The 24,034-nt window shown below is 42.9% G+C and overlaps 1 protein-coding gene across 2 annotated transcripts in view; it reads right to left on the bottom strand.

The window, feature by feature from the left end:
* NBAS (NBAS subunit of NRZ tethering complex) overlaps positions 1–24,034 on the bottom strand; it is a 336,415-nt gene that overhangs the window by 123,760 nt on the left and 188,621 nt on the right. For both annotated transcript variants that reach the window (XM_034659882.1, XM_034659883.1), the window contains 3 exons: positions 19,877–20,041; positions 16,470–16,583; positions 15,790–15,913 (listed from right to left, as the gene is read on the bottom strand). In XM_034659882.1, the coding sequence (XP_034515773.1) occupies positions 15,790–15,913; positions 16,470–16,583; positions 19,877–20,041 (403 nt within the window). The remainder of the gene's footprint in view (positions 1–15,789; positions 15,914–16,469; positions 16,584–19,876; positions 20,042–24,034) is intronic.

The following is a 24,034-nucleotide window of genomic DNA, read 5'->3' as shown; positions in this document are numbered from 1 at the left end:
GACTTAATCTTACACCCCGTTTAAGGTGCATTTGTCTGTATCCCAAAACCAAAGCACCCTCAAGAGATGAAAATACTCCAGAGGATGGTCCAATGACTGATACACACCCTGAAGGAAATTCCAAAAGAAAAACAGCCCACAACAAACTAAAACAAGGAAAAAGAACAGTGACTGATAATTGAAATAAATGCATAGTCCTCAGGAAATATCTTTCAAGGGGAGGATCTTCATTTGAAAACTAAATTCCAGTAGGTTTATTTTTAAAACAGTTATATTATTTCACAGACAAGATGATCGCTAGCATTTCTTGAACATATATAATTGAATACAAAACTTAATACAGCAGGAAAGAGAAAATAGCTAATTTTCATAAGCTCAAAGTGTGACAAGAATCACCTTCAGACAGAAGTCTAAAGAATCATCATTGTTACTTTCACCAAGCGACAAATGTTTAAGTGAATAATAACCACATAGATTTTATCTCATACATACAAAAGTGTTTATCTTTTTTTTTCTGTATTTTATGATGCTTTGACATTTTGGGGGTCTTGATAAACCTGGAAGACTGCCCTTCCAGAGCCGGACAGTTCCTCAAGATAGAAAACAAGTTGCCTGTGAGCACACCTTTGATAGGTAAACCAACCAATTCAGAGCCAATACTATGAACCACCTTTTCTCACTGGCTTTTACATTCTTCCACCCTAATCACCCCAGGGTAGTGGACAATGAAAGTCAACTCTCTAGCCTGGAGTCTTACAAAATTAATTCAAACCATCTACTTTAGGCTTTCTCAAGTTTACCTACAGTCCCTCCCCTATTCATTCCTATGGAAAGCACAATAAAGGTTTTGCCTCTACCCCTGACTCCAGACTGACCCAAATCCCTCTTCTCCTGGGGCTGTGTGGCCTGCCCTGCCTCCCGTTACTAGGGATGTATGAATATAAGCTTCTTCCTTCCTGACAATCATTCCACTTCTGGCTGTCTTGCCCTACCTAAATAAAACCAAAATCCCAGGTACATTTTAGAACAACTAAAACAGCATTTATAAGCTATAAAATGAGGTAGAATGATACAGTGAGAAGGAAACCATCTTCAGAGAGAGAAAGTTCTGGGATCAAAACTGAGACCCACCATGTACTGCATGACTTTGTGCCCCAGAATTCAGAATGTTTTAGACTTTCAGGAAGTTATACTATAAGTATATCACATATTATATGATGCCTTCATCCAGTCTGAGAACACTCAATAATCAAAGACGTTAATATTTCTGCTGTAAAACATTTGAATGCTCATACTAAACGAGATAAAGCAAAGACTTAAATAACCTCATGTCGGCTTAGTTCAGATTTTGATGCCAAACAAGTTACAAGAAGTTCTTTTGGTTTTCAAAGCATTTTGGATTTTAGACCAAAGCCTTAATTTTCCACATGTAAACTAGGATTAAAAGAAGTAAAGTGTATATCATCTCTTTAGCATATAGAAAGCACCTAGAAAGTTCCTTCCCCCACTCTATAAACTACAGACTTGAGGAAACAAATCATTTTCTTCATTTCTTCATTTAGGACACTTTTTGATTTCTCCCCAAATGACAGATAATAGGTTCTTCCATTAGTGACTGCCATGGTGGTAACAGAGGTGCTTAGTTCCATTTTATATAAATCCTAGTTATTAATGAATTAGCTACTGCATTTAGGCGTGTAGACTAATTGCAGTAGGAAGATGACAGCAGACTTACACAGTCACACCCGATTAGCTGATCTTCTTCGACCACCCTCGTTATTACTCAGCTGCTTCTCACCGAGCACTCAACACTTATTTGAACTAGTTATTCCTCACAACCTCTCTGTGGAAGAAGAGTCGTTTTCCTCAATCAACAAAGGGGATTTGGAATCAGAGAAAGTCCTTTTCCATTGGTCCTGGGCCAACACATAAGTAAATCACACAGTCTTGGGAAAAAAATGCTCCCTTGAGAGCTCTCCATTCTTTTTTTTTTTAAAGATTTTATTCATTTATTTGACAGAGATAGAGACAGGCAGAGAGGGAACACAAGCAGGGGGAGTGGGAGAGGAAGAAGCAGGCTCCCAGCGGAGAAGCCCGATGTGGGGCTCGACCACAACGCCAGGATCACGCCCTGAGCCGAAGGCAGACGCTTAACTGCTGTGCCACCCAGGCGCCCCTGAGAGCTCTCCATTCTAAGAAACTCAACAATCCTCTCCTTCCTACTTTCTCTCAGGGCTCACCAGAGTACGAGGCACTGCCACGTGGTCCCTCCTCGGCTTCAGGGTCCCATCCCCAGCAGCTCTCTCAAATGACCCTCCTCCATGTCTGTGTCACTAGACCCTCTTCTCCTCAACTGCTGAATGTGGGAATTCAGTTAGATTATTTCATAACTCTCCGTCAAGCCCACTTCACACGTTCTTCCCAGGAGAACTCAGCCGATACTTCAGTGTACTTCCCCAACTTTTACCTCTAGAGTCCTCACCCATTTCACAACACCTGCATTACCAACTGCTTGTTGGGACACTGACACTCAAATATTCCCCCACATTACTAATTCTTTACCCAGTAGAGTTCATATTTCTGACAATGGTGCATTATTCTTCCCACTAGCAAAACATAAAATCCCAGAGTCATCTTGGACTTCACCCTCTTCTCTGCTCCCAACCATCAGCCATCCAAGCAAGCTGACTCATTTCCAAAGACCCCCTTCCTACACTTGCTATTTTCACAGCCACACACTCGAGTTTAAAAATTGGACTCAACAACCTTCCAACCTTACTTGATGCCTTCCGTCTTCCTCCTTCCAATCCATTCTAAAACAGCACTTTCATACTACTTTTCTATTAATTTTAATCAAGCACTAGTGTAATGTATCAAGAGCTTAAAACACACACACACACCCCTCATCAATGGTTTCCCATTTCATAAAGAATGAAAATTAAATTCTGTTTGGTACTTAAGGTCTCTGTAAATATGAGCCAATATTAATTTGTGGTTTTAACTGATATCATCCATATCCTATACACCAGCCAAATTAGTCTGACACTCAAATGACGTATGTGCAAACTCTCTGCACTGTGCTCATGGCATTGTTTTACAGAACAGCAATAATAATTATAAAACGAGGGGCGCCTGGGTGACGCAGTCATTAAGCGTCTGCCTTCAGCTCAGGGCGTGATCCTGGAGTTCTGGGATCGAGCCCCACATCGGGCTCCTTTGCTGGAAGCCTGCTTCTTCTTCTCCCACTTCCCCTGCTTGTGTTCCCTCTCTCGCTGGCTGTCTCTATATCTGTCAAAGAAATAAATTAAAAAATCTTTAAAAAAAAAAATAATTATAGGGGCGCCTGGGTGGCACAGCGGTTAAGCGTCTGCCTTCGGCTCAGGGCGTGATCCCGGCGTTGTGGGATCGAGCCCCACATCAGGCTCTTCCGCTATGAGCCTGCTTCTTCCTCTCCCACGCCCCCTGCTTGTGTTCCCTCTCTCCCTGGCTGTCTCTATCTCTGTCAAATAAATAAATAAAATCTTTAAAAAAAAATAAAAATAAAAATAATAAAAAAAATAATTATAAAACGAAAATACCTACCATTTTTAAAATATCTGCTCTGGCCAGCCAGACAGCAGAAAAATGCTTTGCATGAATTAGCTCTTAAGTGTCACAAAAACCCCACAAAGGAGACAGTATTACCTTGTTGCTTTTACACAGGCTTGGAAAGCTAACATAAGTCACCAAAACTAGGAGAGGAGGTTAATCTGTCAAGATGATGTTATGAACTAAATGTTTGTGCTCCCCCAAAATTTATTTGTTGAAGCCCTGACCCCCAGTGTGGCGAATGTGGAGACAGGGCCTTTGGGAGGTAATTAGGGGTACACAAGGTCATGCCCCTGGGCACCAAAACCTTCTAGGCAGCACTGAGACTCGAGGGTTCTTACAAAGTTGAAATCAAACCCCAAATACAGGAAGTTTCCTAGTCTTTGAATCTGCAAACCATTGAAGCAACATTTAACAAAATTATCAGGGAGAATGTGAAGTAGACGGATCCCCTGGAGTCTCACTGGGATTCACCAGATGTCACACTTGCCACAGATGGAGTCACAGTGATTTTACATTAACGTTAAGGTATGCGAAAAACAAACCAAAAAAAGCCTACTCTACATTTACTTATCACTGTGTAGGAATTTAATTTGCAATGCTGGTTCTCAAATCTCGAATAGAGTGCATTTTCTAAACAAGGTAGACAGCCAAAATCAGATGAAGTCTATGCCTACGCCCCCAAGCACTAATTCTGTGCAAACTCAGTGCCTCCGGAAAGCACTCTATGATAAACGTAATTCCAGAACTAAATTCAGTAGGAAAGCTGCCCATATTATTGATTTGGAAATCATTAGCCATTAAATCATTCATTTAGCTAAATAAATAATGATCCATTTTCTTCAGCTAGCCTCCATAAAAACCTTTTCATCAACTTCATTAATAAATTCTGGAAAGTCAGATCATGTTGGGAAATTTAATTTGTATTATGACCTACTTGTGAACCCAAGTCAGAAGTCGTATTTTTACAACTTTTCATTTGGATCATTTAACCTATATCACTCTTCAATTCTGCTGAGTTCCTGACAAATATTGATACTACAAAGTAGCCAAAGATATCTATTTCAGAATATTAGCATTATCAAGAGATATCTAATGTGACAGTATTTATGAACATGCATCATAAATTATAACCCCAAATGTAAATTAAAGGAATATTAAAATCACCTCTATATTTTTTTAAAAATTCCATTTTTAATATTCACAAGGGTTCTGAAAGCTTTTCCCCACTCAACTTAACAAAAACAGAAAAAATTTTTAATGCTTTAATGGACTTGGATTCTTTCCCTTGGTAGAGTATTAAAATCTGAGTGTCAGAAAAGACAATTTGAAGAAACACCAGGACTGAAAGGAAACACCTGCAGTCCCACTACAATCTCACAGACACATAAAAGAGCACATGCGCCCCTGGGACTCAGGATTCAGCTTCACCCGGCGCACAGCCTCCATTCCTGTGCCAGCAACTGTGATGCGCGCGACACACTCACTCTCGTCAGCGTGCAGAGACCCTGATTCTGCACCTGCCATACACAAAACCCGAGCAGCCCTACAAACGTGTTAGAGATAGACAGGACACTCAGGGCTTGACCCTCAGGTGGAAAAGCCCAGACACAGACATCAAAGGTACAGATGGCTTTCTCCAGACTGTCAGGTGAGAGGCTCAGAAAGCAAGTGTGTCAGTCTGAAGAATAGACCTGATGGGTGGGGAGATGTTAGCGATGTCCAGTGAAACTTCCAAAGCGTCCAAACTATGGCTTAACAACTGAACTGCTTTAGGAACTCTAAAAAATACAAAATGCATGGGCCGCACTCTAGAGGTTCTGAAATACATGGTCTATAGTAGATCCCAGGCTTCAGTACTTCGTAAAAATTCCCTAAGGGGTTCTAATGCGAAACAAGAATGGAGAATGACAGCAGGCAGCCTTGGAAACAAGGGGATATGATAACTGGATCGGCTACAGCACATGAGGACTCCAAGAATGTTAATGCAGGCCGGGGACCAGTCTGTGAAATGGCACCCAAGAGGGGCCCACCACCACCACTGGCAATCAACAGGCCAGGGACAGAACCTACAAGCTGCTGCGCCCATTTTACAGATAACGGGGTAAAGAAAAACTAAGTAATACTCTTCTGCCTGAAACTCCTGCAGCTTTCAGTGGAAGGTTCATTTAAAATTTTTAACTTCACACGCAAGGCCTCGCATCTCTTTCTCAGCCTCGCGTTGCCTTGTTTCTTCACTGGTTGCCCACAGATACTCCTCTTTCCAGGTAGCAGAATAAATCCCTAGAAAAACCGCGATGTTTGCCACCTTTGCTTCTGTGAATTTTATTCCCTCTTTTCCAAATATGCCCCTTTTCCCTCTCCCAGCCCACCTCCCTCTCCATTCCTACCCACCCCCCTCTTTTTATCTACATTGCCCTTGTTCATCATTCAAAACCCAGGTCAAGTATTACCAGCTCCAGGAAGCCTCTTCAAACCCTCTTTCCACTCTGCTGTCCCATGTCCGTAATCCCAGTGCCTCTTGTGTTGGACTGTCACAGCCCTTATCATACACAAATTCGCCTGTCTCCTCACCCCAGCAGTAAGCCCTCTGAAAACAGGACCATGTCTTCTTTAACTTTATATTCCAAGTACGAGGCCAGTGCCAAGCACACAAGGATCATTCCTTCAGTGAACAACGAACACATGGTGAGAAAAGGACTGGACAGGGATCCCCTGACTCATCATCAGGTATGTTTCCCTGACTCCAATAGCTCCTGAAAAACACCGATTTGCTTCATGTTTCACGATCATTTGGATGCCTCATCATTTAGTTACCAACTGTAGCAGAGATGCTCGAGTACCTAAAGACCCCACGTGAGGGGGAGGCCTAGTATCCCAGAAATCCTTGCCTCACAAGGGCCTTTAGTTTCTCCAACAGAACAGCTCTGGAAAATAGCAGAAGTCTTCATCAACTGAGAAGTCAGTTTGAGATGGTCTGCTGCAAGAAGGCACCCATCTCTGGGACCTTTACAATGTGATGCCATCATCTTGCCTTTTTGTGAAGCAGGCATTTTGTGTACGAGGTGCTCACACTCACACATCTGTACGCTGCAAGCTAAGTAATAGGTATATTGTGTGAATCAACGTTTCCAAACTTCTTGGTTATGATTTCAGTCATTATGCCAATCAGTGGGTGATACGCTTCCACACCCAACCCACTATTTCCGTAAGGTCTTAGTCTTTCCGTGCAAACCATCTCAATAATCCATCATAGTCTGGTCCATAAGCAAATAATTAAAGATAACTTATCCAGAAGCAGGTTTGAAGAACAAATGGGTGAAACAGAGGACGCCTCCTATTTCTCTGTTACCTGCAGAACTTTACTGTCAGTATGAAAATGTCATGTGTGGTCAAATGAAAGGGGAATAAACCATAATTCCATTTTGAGGTGTTTTTCTCTTCAGGACAATTTTTCCTCCTCAGCACAAGGTCCACGTTGCAAAAATGCTATCTTCAACAGGCTGACAAGTTTTGAATAGAAAATACCAAACTAAACAACAACATGGGCATGTTTCTGTTTGTTGCTATTACTCCTTTTACTGATTCAGGGTCTAGCACTGCACCTTGCAGAGACTTGGCTAAAACTCACTGCAATAATCAGACAAAGCTGAATCTGAATTAAGTTCAACCAACCACTGGCTTTGTAATGAAAACAGCAACAACAACCACCACAACAATGTCATGTCTCTGAGACATGGTTCTTTGTTTCTAAAATATGGCTGAGGGTAAATACCCGGTGGTCTGTTATTAAGTAAGTTACTGTACTAATAGCATTTGACATAGGGCTTCTCTCACTGTAGACAAAGTAAACGTTGGCTACAAATAAATGTCTATGGAATTGAAAAAAAATACTTAAAAGATAATTAAAAAAAGAAAAGAAGTAATAAAGAATAATTAAAAGGGTAAACAGCAATGCAACTATACTCTTCATGTATATTCAGCATTATCTGTAAGGTGTGCCATGAATTTAACAATAGCTTTTTGGAGAAGAAAAACTAATGTACTCATCAACTGTGAGAGACCCTGATTTCAGAAATAAAGGTAAAAAACCATGTATCTCAGAACTGAAGGAAAATTGCATACTTAGTAAAAACTTCTGGTATTCAAGAGGCCTGCAGAGTGGACAGAAAAATGTATTTGCTTCCACTCTTCCCAACTATATATAAATACTGATTGAAAGAAGGATTATCGTGGCAAACAAACTGAGGGCTTCAGAGGGGAGGGAGGTGGGGGACTGGGATAGGCTTGTGATGGGTATTAAGGAGGGCACGTATTGCACGGTGCACTGGGTGTTATACGCAAGTAATGAATCATGGAACTTTACATCAAAACTAGGTATGGTGACTAACATAAAATAATAAAAAATATTATTTAAAAAAAAGAAAGAAAGATGGATTATCCAAAAATGAGTGACAGGATCAGGTTTCTGAGAAAATGGAAGTTCTATTCCCCATATACATTTTCCCTAAATTTTATTCCACACAGCAACGTGCTCAATTAAGACCACATCATCCAGGTTTACTGGCAGTGACAGATAGTCAGAAATATCTAAGAGGAAGGTGTGGATAGGAGTACGAAGGAGCCCAAGGATAGAAGACACTTTTCTGAGACTTTTTCTGTGTTTTCTAAGTCCTGCAAATCTTCAAATGCTACCGGAGCGCTTTTCATCTATAGTTGAAAGTCTTTTTTTCCTTTTCTTTTTTTCTTTTCTTTTTTTTTTTTTTTAAAGCAAAACCAAAAATAAAGCAGGGAGAGGCCAGGTTTTCTTTAAAACAACACACTGCCGCTCAGGTGGGAGCCGGGCCAGCGGGGCGAGGGGCAGCGCTCGGGGGTTGCGCGCCCGGGCGGCTCAAGTTTGACCCGACTTTTTTGGCGTTTCCGCAGACCTGCCCCGCGGCTGGGAGGAGGGCTTCACGGAAGAGGGAGCCAGCTACTTCATCGAGAAGAGGAATGGAGTTTTCTATAAGAAATGGACCTTTTGGGGNTGAGGTTAAGATGGCGGAGGAGTAGGGGACCCCTTTTTCAGCCGGTCCCCTGAGTTGAGCTGGATAGGTACCAGACCAGCAGGAATATCCACGGAATCAGCCTGAGACGCAGGAAGATACATCTGGATCTCTACAAATGAACATCTCCAGCGCTGAGTATCGAGGTACGAAGCGGGGAGCCGTGAAACCGCGCACAGATATCGGAAGCTAAACAGAAGGGGGAGGGAGCCGCCGTGTCAGGGCGCCGGGAAGCGGTAGCCACCTGCAAGGGGGAGCGGACAGACCGCGGACCCGCACGCTTGAGACAGCAGGCTGAGAAGGGAGCTCCGGGAGCGCACGCGGGACGGCTGGCGGTTGGCGGGCCACCTGCACGGGGGAGCAGGCGGACTCGCGGACGGCACCCGCGAGACAACAGACTTAGAACGCGAGCTCCAGGAGCGCGCGCGCAGGGCGGCTGGCGGGCCACCTGCACCGGGGAGCGGGCGGACCGCGGACCCGCACTCTGGAAACGGCAGACTGAGTCCGTGAGCCGGGAGCGTGCACCACCAAGCATCTCACGGAGCTCCGGAGCTCCGGTGTGCTCACTGGATCGAGGCTGAGACCGGGAGCTCCGGGAGCGTCCGCGGGGCGGCTGGCGGCTGGAGGGCCACCTGCACGGGGGAGCAGGCGGACTCGCGGTCAGCACCCGTGAGACACCAGACTGAGACGGGGAGCTCCGGGAGCCCGCGCGGGGCGGCTGGCGGCTGGCGGGGTTGGAAACACAAAGGACAGAGACGTGCCGGCCCTGGAAGTGAGGGCTGGGACGCCGGGTGTGGGGCGCACAGCCCGGGATGCTGCAGGGTTGAGCAGCACCAACAGAAACAGAGTTAAAGTGGCCAGAACATCAGTGGAGAACGATCCGCGATCCCTCTGTTCTGAGACAGAGGCTGAATTTCAGCCGCTGCTGCTCTCTCAGAAGAGGCATAGCAAACCGCCAGGGAAAGCCGCCAGAGAACAAAAGCCCGGAAATACCGGCTCACAGGGTGCCCATCCCCATCCCCCCTCGCAAGGGACACAGAGACTCTACCCAAACAGGGTTTTCTGAGTACCGGCAGGCAGGCCCCTCCCCCAGAAGGCAGGCTGAAAAATCAAGAAGCCCACAACCCGGAGCGCCTGAGTGGCGCAGTCACCAAGCACCTGTCTTCGGATTAGGGTGTGATCACAACGCTCCGTAAGGAGTCCTTCATCGGGCTTCTCCACCGGGAACCTGCTTCTTCCTCTCCCACTCCTCTGCTTGGGTTCCCTTTCTTGCTGACTGTCTCTCTCTCTCTCAAATAAATAAATAAACTCTTTAAGGAAGAAGCCCACATCCCTAAGATCTCTATAAAACAAGGGCGCACGGCCTGGGTCCCAGTCAACACTTGGGCTCTGGACAACCCTGCAATCTCTCTTCATCAGAATGACGAGAAGGAGAAGTCCCCCCCAGCAAAGAAAAGATAATGAGTCTGTGGCCTCTGCCACAGAATTGGCCTCGGCCACAGAATTAATACATATGGATGTATCCCAATTATCAGAAATGGAATTCAGAGCAACAATGGTCAAGATGATGAGTAAACTTGAAAAAAGCATCAGAGAAAGCGTTGCTGAGAATATAGAATCCCTAAGGGCAGAAATGAGAGCGAATCTGACAGAAATTAAAAACTCAGTGGGCCAAATACAGTCAAAACTAGAGGCTCTGACGGCCAGGGTCACCGAGGCAGAGGAACGCGTTAGCGAATTGGAGGATGGGTTAGTAGAAGAAAAAACGAAAATAGAAGCTGGTCTTAAAAAAATCCACGCCCACGAATGTAGATTACGGGAGATTACTGACTCTATGAAACGATCCAATGTCAGAATCATCGGCATCCCTGAAGGGGTGGAGAAAAACAGAGGTCTAGAAGAGATATTTGAACAAATTGTAGCTGAAAACTTCCCTAATCTAGCAAGGGAAACAAGCATTCGTGTCCAAGAGGCAGAGAGGACCCCATCCAAGCTCAACCAGGACAAACCTACGCCACGGCATGTCATAGTGCAATTCGCAAATATTAGATCCAAGGATACAGTATTGAAAGCGGCCAGGGCAAAGAAATTTCTCACGTACCAAGGCAAAGGTATCAGGATTACGTCAGACCTGTCTACAGAGACCTGGAATGAGAGAAAGGCTTGGGGGGGCATTTTTAAAGCTCTTTCAGAGAAAAACATGCAGCCAAGGATCCTTTATCCAGCAAAGCTGTCATTCAGAATTGATGGAGAAATAAAGACGTTCCAAAATCGCCAATCATTAACCAATTTCGTAACCACGAAACCAGCCCTACAGGAGATATTAAGGGGGGCTCTATAAAGGTAAAAAGGCCCCAAGAGTGATACAGAGCAGCAAGTCACAACCGATACAAAGACTTTAAAGAGAAATGGCATCATTAAAATCATATCTGTCAATAATCTCTATCAATCTAAATGGCTTAAACTCTCCCATAAAACGCCACAGGGTTGCAGATTGGATAAAAAGACATGACCCATCCATTTGCTGTCTACAAGAGACTCATTTTGAACCCAAAGATGCATTCAGACTTAGAGTAAGGGGATGGAGTACCATCTTCCACGCAAATGGACCTCAAAAGAAAGCTGGAGTAGCAATTCTCATATCAGATAGACTGGATTTTAAACTAGAGGCCATAGAGAGAGATACAGAAGGGCACTATATTATTCTTAAAGGAAGTATTCAACAAGTGGATATGACAATTATTAATATATATGCCCCCAACAGGGGAGCAGCAAGATACACAAGCCAACTCTTAACCAAAATAAAGAGACATATAGATAAGAACACAGTAATAGTAGGGGACCTCAACACCCCACTATCAGAAATAGACAGAACACCCTGGCAAAAACTAAGCAAAGAATCAAAGGCTTTGAATGCCATACTCGACGAGTTGGACCTCATAGATATATATAGAACACTACACCCCAGAACCAAAGAATACTCATTCTATTCAAATGCCCATGGAACATTCTCAAGAATAGATCATGCTCTGGGACACAAAACAGGTCTCAGCCAATACCAAAAGATTGAAATTATCCCCTGCATATTCTCAGACCACAACGCTCTGAAATTGGAACTCAACCACAAGGAAAAACCTGGAAGAAACTCAAACACTTGGAGGCTAAGAACCATCCTGCTCAAGAATGACTCGATAAACCAGGAAATCAAAAAACAAATTAAACAATTTATGGAGACCAACGAGAATGAATACACAACGGTCCAAAACCTATGGGATACTGCAAAGGCAGTCCTAAGGGGGAAATACATAGCCATCCAAGCCTCACTCAAAAGAATAGAAAAATCTAAAATGCAGTTTCTATATTCTCACCTCAAGAAACTGGAACAGCAACAGAGGGACAGGCCTAACCCACTGACAAGGAAGGAGTTGACCAAGATTAGAGCAGAAATCAATGAATTAGAGACCAGAACCACAGTAGAGCAGATCAACAGGACTAGAAGCTGGTTCTTTGAGAGAATCCATAAAATTGATAGACCACTGGCAAAACTTGTCCAAAAACAAAGAGAAAGGACTGAGATTATTAAAATTATGACTGAAAAGGGAGAGGTCACGACCAGCACCATTGAAATTGCAAGGATTATTAGAAACTTTTATCAACAGCTATATGCCAAAAAACTAAACAATCTGGAAGAGATGGAGGCCTTCCTGGAAACCTATAAACTACCAAGACTGAAACAGGAAGAAATAGATTTCTTAAATAGGCCAATTAACTATGAAGAAATTGAGTCAGTGATAAACAACCTTCCAAATAATAAAACTCCAGGCCCAGACGGTTTTCCTGGGGAATTCTACCAAACATTCAAAGAAGAAATAATACCTATTCTCCTAAAGCTATTTCAAAAAATAGAAACAGAAGGAAAGCTACCAAACTCATTCTATGAGGCTAATATTACCTTGATCCCCAAACCAGGCAAAGACCCCCTCAAAAAGGAGAATTACAGACCGATTTCTCTAATGAATATGGATGCCAAAATCCTCAACAAGATCCTTGCTAATAGAATCCAACAGTACATTAAAAGGATTATCCATCATGACCAAGTGGGATTCATACCTGGGATGCAAGCATGGTTCAACACTCGCAAATCAATCAATGTGATACATCATATCAACAAGAAAAGACTCAAGAACCATATGATCCTCTCAATTGATGCAGAAAAAGCATTTGACAAAATACAGCATCCTTTCCTGATTAAAACCCTTCAGAGTGTAGGAATAGAGGGTACATTTCTCAATCTCATAAAAGCCATCTATGAAAAGCCTACTGCAAGCATTATTCTCAATGGGGAAAAGCTGGAAGCCTTTCCCTTAAGATCAGGAACACGACAAGGATGCCCACTCTCGCCACTATTATTCAACATAGTACTAGAAGTCCTTGCAACAGCAATCAGAAGACAAAAAGGGATCAAAGGTATCCAAATCGGCAAAGAAGAAGTCAAACTGTCTCTCTTTGCAGATGACATGATACTCTATATGGAAAACCCAAAGGAATCCACTCCCAAACTATTAGAAGTTATAGAACAATTCAGTAAGGTGGCAGGATACAAAATCAATGCCCAGAAATCAGTTGCATTTCTATACACGAATAACGAGACTGAAGAAAGAGAAATTAGGGAATCCATCCCATTTACAATAACACCAAAAACCATGCGTTACCTTGGAATTAACTTAACCAGAGACGTAAAGGACCTATATGCTAGAAACTATAGATCACTTTTGAAAGATATTGAGGAAGACATAAAAAGATGGAAAAATATTCCATGCTCATGGATTGGAAGAATTAACATAGTTAAAATGTCCATACTACCCAGAGCAATCTACACTTTCAATGCTATCCCGATCAAAATACCGAGGACATTTTTCAAAGAACTGGAACAAATAGTCCTTAAATTTGTATGGAACCAGAAAAGGCCCCGAATCTCCAAGGAACTGTTGAAAAGGAAAAACAAAGCTGGGGGCATCACAATGCCGGATTTCGAGCTGTACTACAAAGCTGTGATCACAAAGACAGCATGGTACTGGCACAAAAACAGACACATCGACCAATGGAACAGAATAGAGAACCCAGAAATGGACCCTCGGCTCTTTGGGCAACTAATCTTTGATAAAGCAGGAAAAAACATCCGGTGGAAAAAAGACAGTCTCTTCAATAAATGGTGCTGGGAAAATTGGACAGCTACATGCAAAAGAATGAAACTTGACCACTCTCTCACACCATACACAAAAATAAACTCCAAATGGATGAAAGACCTCAATGTGAGACAGGAATCCATCAAAATTCTAGAGGAGAACATAGGCAACAACTTCTATGACATCGGCCAGAGCAACCTTTTTCACGACACATCTCCAAAGGCAAGAGAAATAAAAGATAAAATGAACTTATGGGACTTTATCAGGATAAAGAGCTTCTGCACAGCCAAGGAAACAGTCAAAAAAACTAAGAGACAGCCCACGGAATGGGAGAATATATTTGCAAAGGACACCACAGATAAAGGACTGGTATCCAAGATCTACAAAGAACTTCTCAAACTCAATACACGAGAAACAAATAAACAAATCATAAAATGGGCAGAAGATATGAACAGACACTTTTCCAATGAAGACATACAAATGGCTAACAGACACATGAAAAAATGTTCAAAATCATTAGCCATCAGGGAAATTCAAATCAAAACCACACTGAGATACCACCTTACGCCAGTTAGAATGGCAAAGATAGACAAGGCAAGAAACAACAATTGTTGGAGAGGATGTGGAGAAAGGGGATCCCTCCTACATTGTTGGTGGGAATGCAAGTTGGTACAGCCACTCTGGAAAACAGTGTGGAGGTCCCTTAAAAAGTTAAAAATTGAACTACCCTATGACCCAGCCATTGCACTACTGGGTGTTTACCCCAAAGATACAGACGTAGTAAAGAGAAGGGCCATATGCACCCCAATGTTCATAGCTGCATTGTCCACAATAGCCAAATCATGGAAGGAGCCGAGATGCCCTTCAACAGATGACTGGATTAAGAAGCTGTGGTCCATATATACAATGGAATATTACTCAGCTATCAGAAAGAACGAATTCTCAACATTTGCTGCAACATGGACGGCACTGGAGGAGATAATGCTAAGTGAAATAAGTCAAGCAGAGAAAGACAATTATCATATGATTTCTCTCATCTATGGAACATAAGAACTAGGATGATCGGTAGGGGAAGAAAGGGATAAAGAAAAGGGGGGTAATCAGAAGGGGGAATGAAACATGAGAGACTATGGACTATGGGAAACAAACTGGGGACTTCAGAGGGGAGGGGGTGGGGGAAGGGGATGGACTGGTGGTGGGTAGTAAGGAGGGCACGTATTGCATGGTGCACTGGGTGTTATACGCAACTAATGAAGCATCAAACTTTACATCAGAATCAGGGGATGTACTGTATGGTGATTAACATAATATAATAAAATAAAATTGATTATAAAAAAAAAAAAAAAAAAGGAGTACGAAGGAGACTGTTTTGCCTGCCTTCTTCTTTTCTCCTTATTGATGCCTGGAATAGAGAGAGATAGCTGGAGCTCCAGCAGCCTTTATATCATGAGGTATTCACTGAGGACAGAACAGAGAGAGAGGGAACTGAATAAAAATAGTCAAGGAAATTATGCTGGAACCTTAAAAAGAAGTAAGGAGACTAAAGAGAAAAAAATGTACAAATGGAAAGGTGTCTTTGGTGAACTTACATACATTTAATTCTTTCCAAAAAATTCTACACGGAAAGACATGTGGCCGTGCAGAAAATCCTTAAGATGAAATATACATCTACGTTCTGTGAAGCAAATACTTAAGAGTTCTTAATTAACACATAAAATCAGAAATACCTATAAGAATCACTTCAATTATATCATACTTATCCTTTTAAATCCTCAATATTAGTAAGTATCCGGAAAACAGAAGGTACTCAAATAAATGTTTTAAATAAATGCACGATGGTTCAAGTTAAGCTATTCAGAATTACGAAAATGTATTGCTGTTTTTCCCCACTCCCATTCACCCGTAGTTTTTCATTTATGGTTCCCCTAATAGGAGTTACACTGTCAGGGAACTAGAACCTTCTTTCATACCTTCTGTTGTTGGAAATACCTCTTCCCCTTCAGTTTTAGTCTCGGCCAGTTTCCCAGTTCTTAGCAATACCTCTGCAAAGCTTTCCACTGGAACGTGCAGGTGGGGGTCATAGGTCACTGCAGACTAGACAGAAGCAGTTACACTCGTTTAGTAGGTGCCTTTTTTCTTTGAAGATATTTTTAGAACAGAATCATAGAATTTTATACCTTTTGATGATTCAAATTATAACTTCTCACTTACTAAAGCATATTATTTTATGTACAACTTGAAATAGATTTTAATTTCATAACATGTGATAATATATACAAGTCACATAAAACCAGGTCGCCTAGATGGCTCGTTCAGTTAAGCATCCGACTCTTGATTTCAGCTCAGGTCATGATCTCCAGGTTGTGAGATCTAGCCCAGCATCAGGCTCTGCACTCAGCAGGGACTCTTGCTTGAGATTCTCTCTCTCCCGCTCCCCCTTCCCCCACTTGGTCCCTCTCTCTAAAATAAATAAAATAAATCTTTAAAAAAATATTTTTTTTTTAAAAAAAGTAACATAAAACCATGAATAACATGAGTGAGAACAAAGCTAAAGAGGTACATTTTCAGGAGCATTTTAACTTTTGTTTATACTAAAATGCCCACAACAGCAGGACAGTTGAATCTGTGCTGCTAGGCACACTGTCCTTACCTCTGTGACAAAGGGATCGGAGAGGACAGATTCATAGAAAGGATGAGAGCCTTGCTTTTCTAGATCTTCATTGGCTATGGCTCCGATTTGATAAGCACCACCAAATTCTTGCCCCTAAATAGAACAAAGTGAAGAACAGTGGATAAAAGGAAAGAGTGCTGGGGACAGATGGGCAGAGGAGAAGGAAGGGTTATTTCAGGAGAAACGGATCCACGTGCACTGTGGGATCTGCAGTGTGTGTCAGCATGACACAGACGCCCAGCAGAGCGGGTACGAATGGCACCCACGTTCTAAAAGCAGCACTTCAACCTCAGCCGGCAGTGCCTTCTGATTTTCCCGGTCACTCTGACATCAATGCGTCAAAAACAAAGAAGCAATCAGTGTTAAACGCATGGCAAGTCTTCTATCCTACAGTCAGAGTAACCTTCCTAAAACATCATTTCGTACACATTGCTCCCCTGCTCCACACACCTTTAGTAGCTCTGAACAAGACCAAAATGCCACAATATCAAGGCTAGACTATGCAAAATAACATTCAAAGTTCTTCAACAGCAATCAACATTAAAGGCTGATTCTTCACTCCAACCAAGATCTACTTCACGCGTCCTACCAGCTTCTATGCCTTTCTTCCACTACAAGGGGCCTGTCTATGCGGACAGCCTCGGCAGACCCCACCCTGCTTCCAGGCTCACCTGGGACCTCACCTGCTGAAACCCTACCAGCTGGAGGCAAGATGGAAGTGCGCCCCTTGCCTCATCCCTGCCACCCCACAACTGCCTTCAAGACCTGTCAGCGGCTGTCCTCACTGGCAAGTGCTTTCGGATCCCTAGTAGTTCATCGTCTTCAGGTTGACCTTCCTCAGATCATAAAGCTCCCCACTGGAAAAGCCAAGTAAATCACAGTCACCCATTCCTCCGAGTTTGCAGAGCCCTCACTTGATGCCAAGCACAGCCTCGGGAAACCGTGAAGGCACTGCTGCAAACGATGACAAGAACGACAACTGACACTTAACAAAAACGATCTGGCATCAGGCGCGGGGTTACACACTTCATCTGAGGCACGTACCCTCAAAAAGTCCAAGACACAAGTCAGGAAACTAGCCATAATCATACCCAATGTGATACAATGAGAAGAGACATGCAGATGTACCCCCAAGTCAAACACACACCATCTCAGTCTGTCGTATCGACAGTTACCCAACCATCTCAGCTAACATCACCCTTGCTTCTCCTCTTTCCTGGATGTCCCACATCCAGACCATCTGCAGGGACCTGGCAAAATACATCTCCCACTTCCTTCACAGCTGCTCTGGTCCACCCTGCCACCACCTCCCCCCTGGAGCACCAGACCAGAGACTTCTTCGCCCCTGCTGTGACTCACACTGCCAGCTCTCCACACAGCACTGAGAAGATCTTAGGAAAAGTGAAGCTGGATCACACACCCACATTGTCTACATTCTCCAATGGCATTCCGTCCTACTCAGGATAAAACCTGTGGTCCTCATCACAGTCTATACAAGGCTTCGGATGTTGGCCTCTTCACCACCTCCTTGATCTCATCACCTATCGTTCTTCCCGCTGTTCACTCTGTTCATACTACAGAAGCCTCCCTTCTGTTCTACAAAGAGGTCAAGCACCTTCCTTCAAACAGGGCTCTGTACTTGGCTCACTCAGGTTTCTGCTCGAGTGACTCCTGAGATACCTACCTTCCGATCTAAGTCAGACCTTCACCCCCCAATATCAATCACTCTCCCCTTACCTTACCCATACCTATGAAGTTATCCTCATAGTCCTCACGACCACCCACTGTTACATTATTACACGAATATTTCATCGGTGGGTTTCTTTGTCTCCCCCACTGAAATACAGGCTCCGCACGTGAAGGGTTGCCCAGCTCTGCTCCCGATCACTAGTACAGGCTTTGGCACACAGAAAACGCCTGAGGAGTATTTGAAGCGTGAATGAAATGAATGATACACCCACTGAGTGTTTGGGGTGAACTTATAAACAAGCATGTTCCTTTTTCCTCTACGCTTTCCAGTGAGACCAAGGACTGCAGTGTGAGAGAGCAGGGAAGACGGCAGGGGAACAACAGGTTCACTGGTCACAGAAAGCACATGCAATTGTTCTACCACTTGTCCCGACCTCTATTTCCAGAATGGGTAAAGGAATCTGTTATGTTGTTCTCTTTACCCAAAGCACCTACTAAAAACTGAATGTCTGTGTCATCTGCTAAAATTCACACGTTGAAATTCTAAGCCTCCAAAACATGATGGTATTAAGAGGTGGGGCCTTTGGGTATATATATATATATATATACACGATGGAATATTACTCTGCCATAAAAAAGAACGAGATCTTGTCATTTGCAACAACACGAATGGATTTAGATGGTATTACACTAAGGGAAATAAGTCAAAGACAGACAAATATATGATTTCACTTAAATGTAGAATCTAAAAAACAAATAAGCAAACAAAAAAGCATAAGCAGACCCACAAATAAGAGAACTGATGACTGCCAGAGGGAAGGGGGTGGAGAATAAGCAAAGTGAGTGAAGAGGAGTGGGAGGTACAGGCTTTCAGCTATGGAATGAATAAGTCATGGGTATGATGGTATGGGGAACACAGTCAAGGGTACTGTAATAGTGTTATATAATGACAGATGGTAGCTACACTTGTGGTGAGTACGGATGTATAGAGTTGTGAAATCATTATGTTGTGCACTTGCAATTAATGTAACATTCCATGTCAACTACACTTCAATTAAAAGTAAATAAATACATTTTTAAAAAAATAAGAGTTGGGGGCCTTTGGGAGGTGATCGGGTCATGAGGTTGGAGCCCTAAGGAATGGGACTAGCCCCCTAAGCAAGAGACGGCAGAGCTCCCTCGCCCCTCCCACCACGTGAGAACACAGCAAGCAGACCCCACCAGACGCTAAACCTGCCAGAGCTTCCCAGCCTCTAGAACCCTGAGGTTATTTAAGTCCCACAGTATGTGGTATTATTGTTCTAACCCAATAACCTTAGCCCCAGTAACCTTAGCCCCCACGCCAGCTTCCAGTGCTTTTCCTGGACTATTGGCCCATAGAAATACAGGAAAAACAAGTGATCACCGATGAAATCATTTTCCTTTTCATCCCACTAAATTTTCATTCTGACATCAAATCAAACCACACCTCACTGATACAGATCAATGTCTTTTGCAAGCACCCTGTGGGGGCAGGTTACATTCTATAAGATAAATGATTCTTCCCTTATCTGATGGGAGGCCTCCATTTCTTATGAGATTATTTAATAATCTAGAGAAGATAAAGCTGTTCACAACATGGAAACAACTGAGACGCAGTGCTAATGAGTTGACAGAAGCCACGCCACGGATTTTAAAAAGACAGAGGCATTGCTTACGTGAAGCGGCCGGAGGTACGCCAAGGACTTCTTCCACCACTGCCCGTCACTGACGGCCTGCAGCACAGCCTTGGTGGTGGTCGTGGTGCTGGACAGGACCTTCATGGTGGCAGCGGTGCTCCAGTGCAAGAGGTCGGAGTTGCTGCCAGGAACACCGACTTCGCCCTAGTTAAAACAGAAAACGGCAAGAGCAGAAAACGCACGTTGTCAGAAGAACAGAGAGTGATAATGAGACGACTCGCACTTCTCAGACGTGAAGACAAATTTAAAAATCCATCGCTGCCAACAACAAAAAAAATGTGAAACAAAGCATTACTGGCATATTGAACCTTCTTGGATCATTTACAGAAGAAATTTGGTAAGGGAAAAACCATCATCGTGCATTAGTCAATAATCCCCTTCAGAGACATTTATGAAGCGAATAATGGGTTCTTTTTTACCGATCTAATATCCTACCAATGAGAAATTCATGTTTATTTCTTAGACATTTGAAAATATTTATTATTTAGGTTAAAGATGAAATAAATGATTCATTTCAACAATGCTACCATGAGCCAGACAAAGGCAGAGGGTTTGGAGGACCCATCTATAAATGCTGAAAGGTATTTTGTTTTTCATCTAAACAAGTGGATGATTAATAGTGTTTAAAAGGTTTATAACATGAAACCTCCTGCCAATCTTGAAGCAATCAGCTTGAATTCTGACTCTCCATTTACTCAACTGAGAGATTCCATGTGGAGAAAAATGCTAATACATTAACATTATTTTAAATAGAAACGACAACAACCACATCTGCTTTTGATCAAAGAAAAACACGACTTGTTCTACAAAAACAAACTTCTTGGTTTAGTGTTTATCTACCTCCACTTATTTTTTCTTAAGTTTCCCATTTAAATGAAAGTGAAGGTAAGGCCTAGTCCCTCTATTTCAATAGCCCTCCTGATACTGATAGGGGAGCTTAGTTTGGCTATTTAGGTCCACATCACATCACTTATTCATGTATTATAAAAGTAATAAAAAACAGAAATCATGTAATCGCTCAGTAATTGCCAGGACATCATATATCAAAAATACTCAGGATACAAATGTACTGTTGTAGACCAACCTGACAGCTGCCCTACATGGTAAATAGAATTATGGGCCCCCAAAGATGTCCATGTCCTAATCCCTGGAACCTGGGAATATACTGCATTGCATGGCAAAGGGACTTTGCAAATATGATTAAGGACACACACTTTGAAGTGAAGAGATTATTTATATTGGAGTGGGACTAACCTAGTCACACAAGCCTATTAACAGAGAACCTTTCCCAGCTGGGATCAGAGAGAGGGTGTCTGGAACATGCCATGGGGCACAGGCAAGAAAGACCTGAGGCATGAGGGGACTCAACCCATCATCACTGGCTTTGAAGACAGAGGAAGAGGCCACAAGCCACGGGAAGTGAGTGGCATCTAGAAGCTGAGAAGAGTCCCCAGGTGACAGCCAGCAAGGCAATGGGGACCTCAGTCTTATAACCACAAGGAATTGAATTCTGTCAACAACATGAATGAGCATGGGAACAGATCTTCCTTTAGAAGCTCCAGAAAACAGCACAGCACTGTCGGCACCATGAATTTGGCCATGTGTGACTAAGGAGAGACCCACCCAAGTCTGCCAGATTTTTATCCCATGGGAATGGAAAGATAATCAATTTGCACTGTTTTTAAGTAGCCGAATTTGTGGTAATATGTTATAGCAGCAAAAGAAAACAAATAACATCATGTTAGGATACTTAACTTCTAGAAAACCATTGTGAACTTTACTCTTACTTGCAGAAGTAAATGAATTTAAGCTATACTAACCAATACTTATAATCTGTCTAGTTTTTAAGGTTTCTCGTAAGATTTTCTAAACTGTGCTTTTAACATGAAAAAAAAATTGTCCCAACACTAGAAAAAAATGACAATTATGTGACATAGTAATGGTGTTAGCTAAGCTACAATGGTAACCATATTACAAAATAAATGTATCAAATCAGGGGCCCCTGGGTGGCTCAGTGAGTTGAGCATCCCACTCTTGATCTTAGCTCAGGTCTTGATCTCAAGGTCATGAGCTCCAGCCCCGTGTTGTGCTCCACACTGGGTATGAAGCCTACTTTAAAAAAAAAAAAAATCTTGGGGCGCCTGGGTGGCACAGCGGTTAAGCGTCTGCCTTCGGCTCAGGGCGTGATCCCGGCGTTATGGGATCGAGCCCCACATCAGGCTCCTCCGCTATGAGCCTGCTTCTTCCTCTCCCACTCCCTCTGCTTATGTTCCCTCTCTCGCTGGCTGTCTCTATCTCTGTCAAATAAATAAATAAAATCTTTAAAAAAAAATCAAATCAATAAGCTATATACCTTAATGTCAAATATATCTCGTTTAAAAAAAAAAGTTTAAAAAAAATCATGCTTCCATATGGGCTTTTTGGCCATTGGGAAAAGTATAAACTACCCACTCAATGCAATCATTATAATTTGATTACAAAAACAACAATGTAAAAAAGGGATGTTAATAAGGAAAAAATCACGTTAAGTTGCTTGTATACTCATAAGGGCAACCATGCTAAAAATAATTGCTTGGGGTTTAGCTCATTATCCAACACTTCTGAAAGGACAAGGAAGAAAGTCCTACGTAGGAAAAATAGAATTCTCCGTTCAAGTGTAATCATGATGACAGCTTGATGACAGCTTGTGCCAGGACTGCACAAAGTGCTTCATAGGTGACTGGGCACAAAAACTGGAAGGGAACACAAAAAAACACAAATAGTGTTAATGGCAGCATTACTACAATTCTTTTCTTTCCTTAATTTCTTCGCTGTGTGAGGAGATGGGGTGGAGGCTGATTTATTCTCCATTTTGGTACCACAGACAGCTGCTTCATCATGTCTGACTGAAAGCAACAGTAGAAAACAAGCTGATTCCACCTCCTGCACTCCAGAGGCCCCTCTTTTCTAGAAGGCCACAACCCCAGCCAAGAGCTCCTGATGGTGCACACTGGCAATGTTACCTCCAGTTCCCAACCTGCATTTACGGAGCAGGGCCTTTTCCCACTGGACCGCTGGTCATTATGCATGTGACCCACCACGTCTGGCCTCAGCACCCCTCTCTGAGCTACTGAAAGCTCTGGAGATCCTGTACACTCGGCTTCACTCGGCTTCTGAGTTTTCCCCCTAATACCTGTGCACAGAGTGGAAACAGCTCTACGTGTCCCTCTATGAATAACACTGCCAAAAATAGTTCTTTGCCAGAAATAAAGCTCGGAAGGAATCTGAAGTATACCTTCTCTCTTTTTATACAGATATAGACATGTAGATATAGATGTGTGTACATGTGTATATATATAAATATATGTAAAATATATAGTAAGCATCTCAATTTATTAGCTATATTTCTGAATTACTTAAAAACTGAAAGAAAAAAAAACCCAGAAACAAATGAGAATTCATTCATTTATTCGGCAGTTACTGAGCGACTCTTAACTCAGTGTCATGCACGATACCAGGCAATGAGGTGATAAAAACAAGACACAGTCTGTGCTCTCAAGGTGCTCTGAAACTAGGGCGGGAGGCAGAGATGCAGACACGTCACTGCAAAGCAGTATCAGCTTCTCGAGCAGAGGTGCATGTAAAGCACCATGGGAACATGAACAGAGGTCATACTTCCTCTGCCTGGAGGCACGACCACAGAAAGCTTCACAGAAAAGGTAATATTCCAGCAGGAAAGATGACAGGGCCTCCAAAGGAAGAATGACAGAGAGAGTTTCAGGCAGACTTGCACAAACACAAGAGCATGAAATGGAACAACACGACCAACTGGAAGAATCTTGAGCAAGTCAGAGAAGGTGCGGATGCTGACACACAAGGGCAAGGGGCAGAACAGCAGGATGGAGGAAGGAGAGGGACTGGAGCAAGAGCCCTGCTGACCAGCCCAGAGCATCTCCGCTGCCACCCTGACAGATGGGAAGCCGCTGAAGGACTCTAAACAAAGGGAGTCGCAAAATGAGATTTGTGTTTTAACAATATTATGCCAGGCACAAGAATCCAGTTAGGAGGTTGGTATGAGGTTACCATACAGTGTTCTGTCTACCTGAATGCATATGTTAAGTGTAAATGTTTTTAGTTCTAATCCTTCTAAAAGTGAAA

This window comes from Ailuropoda melanoleuca, chromosome 4, assembly GCF_002007445.2.
Source record: "Ailuropoda melanoleuca isolate Jingjing chromosome 4, ASM200744v2, whole genome shotgun sequence".
In the NCBI taxonomy this organism is placed as follows: Eukaryota; Metazoa; Chordata; class Mammalia; order Carnivora; family Ursidae; genus Ailuropoda; species Ailuropoda melanoleuca.
This window is presented reverse-complemented; position numbering and strand designations above follow the sequence as displayed.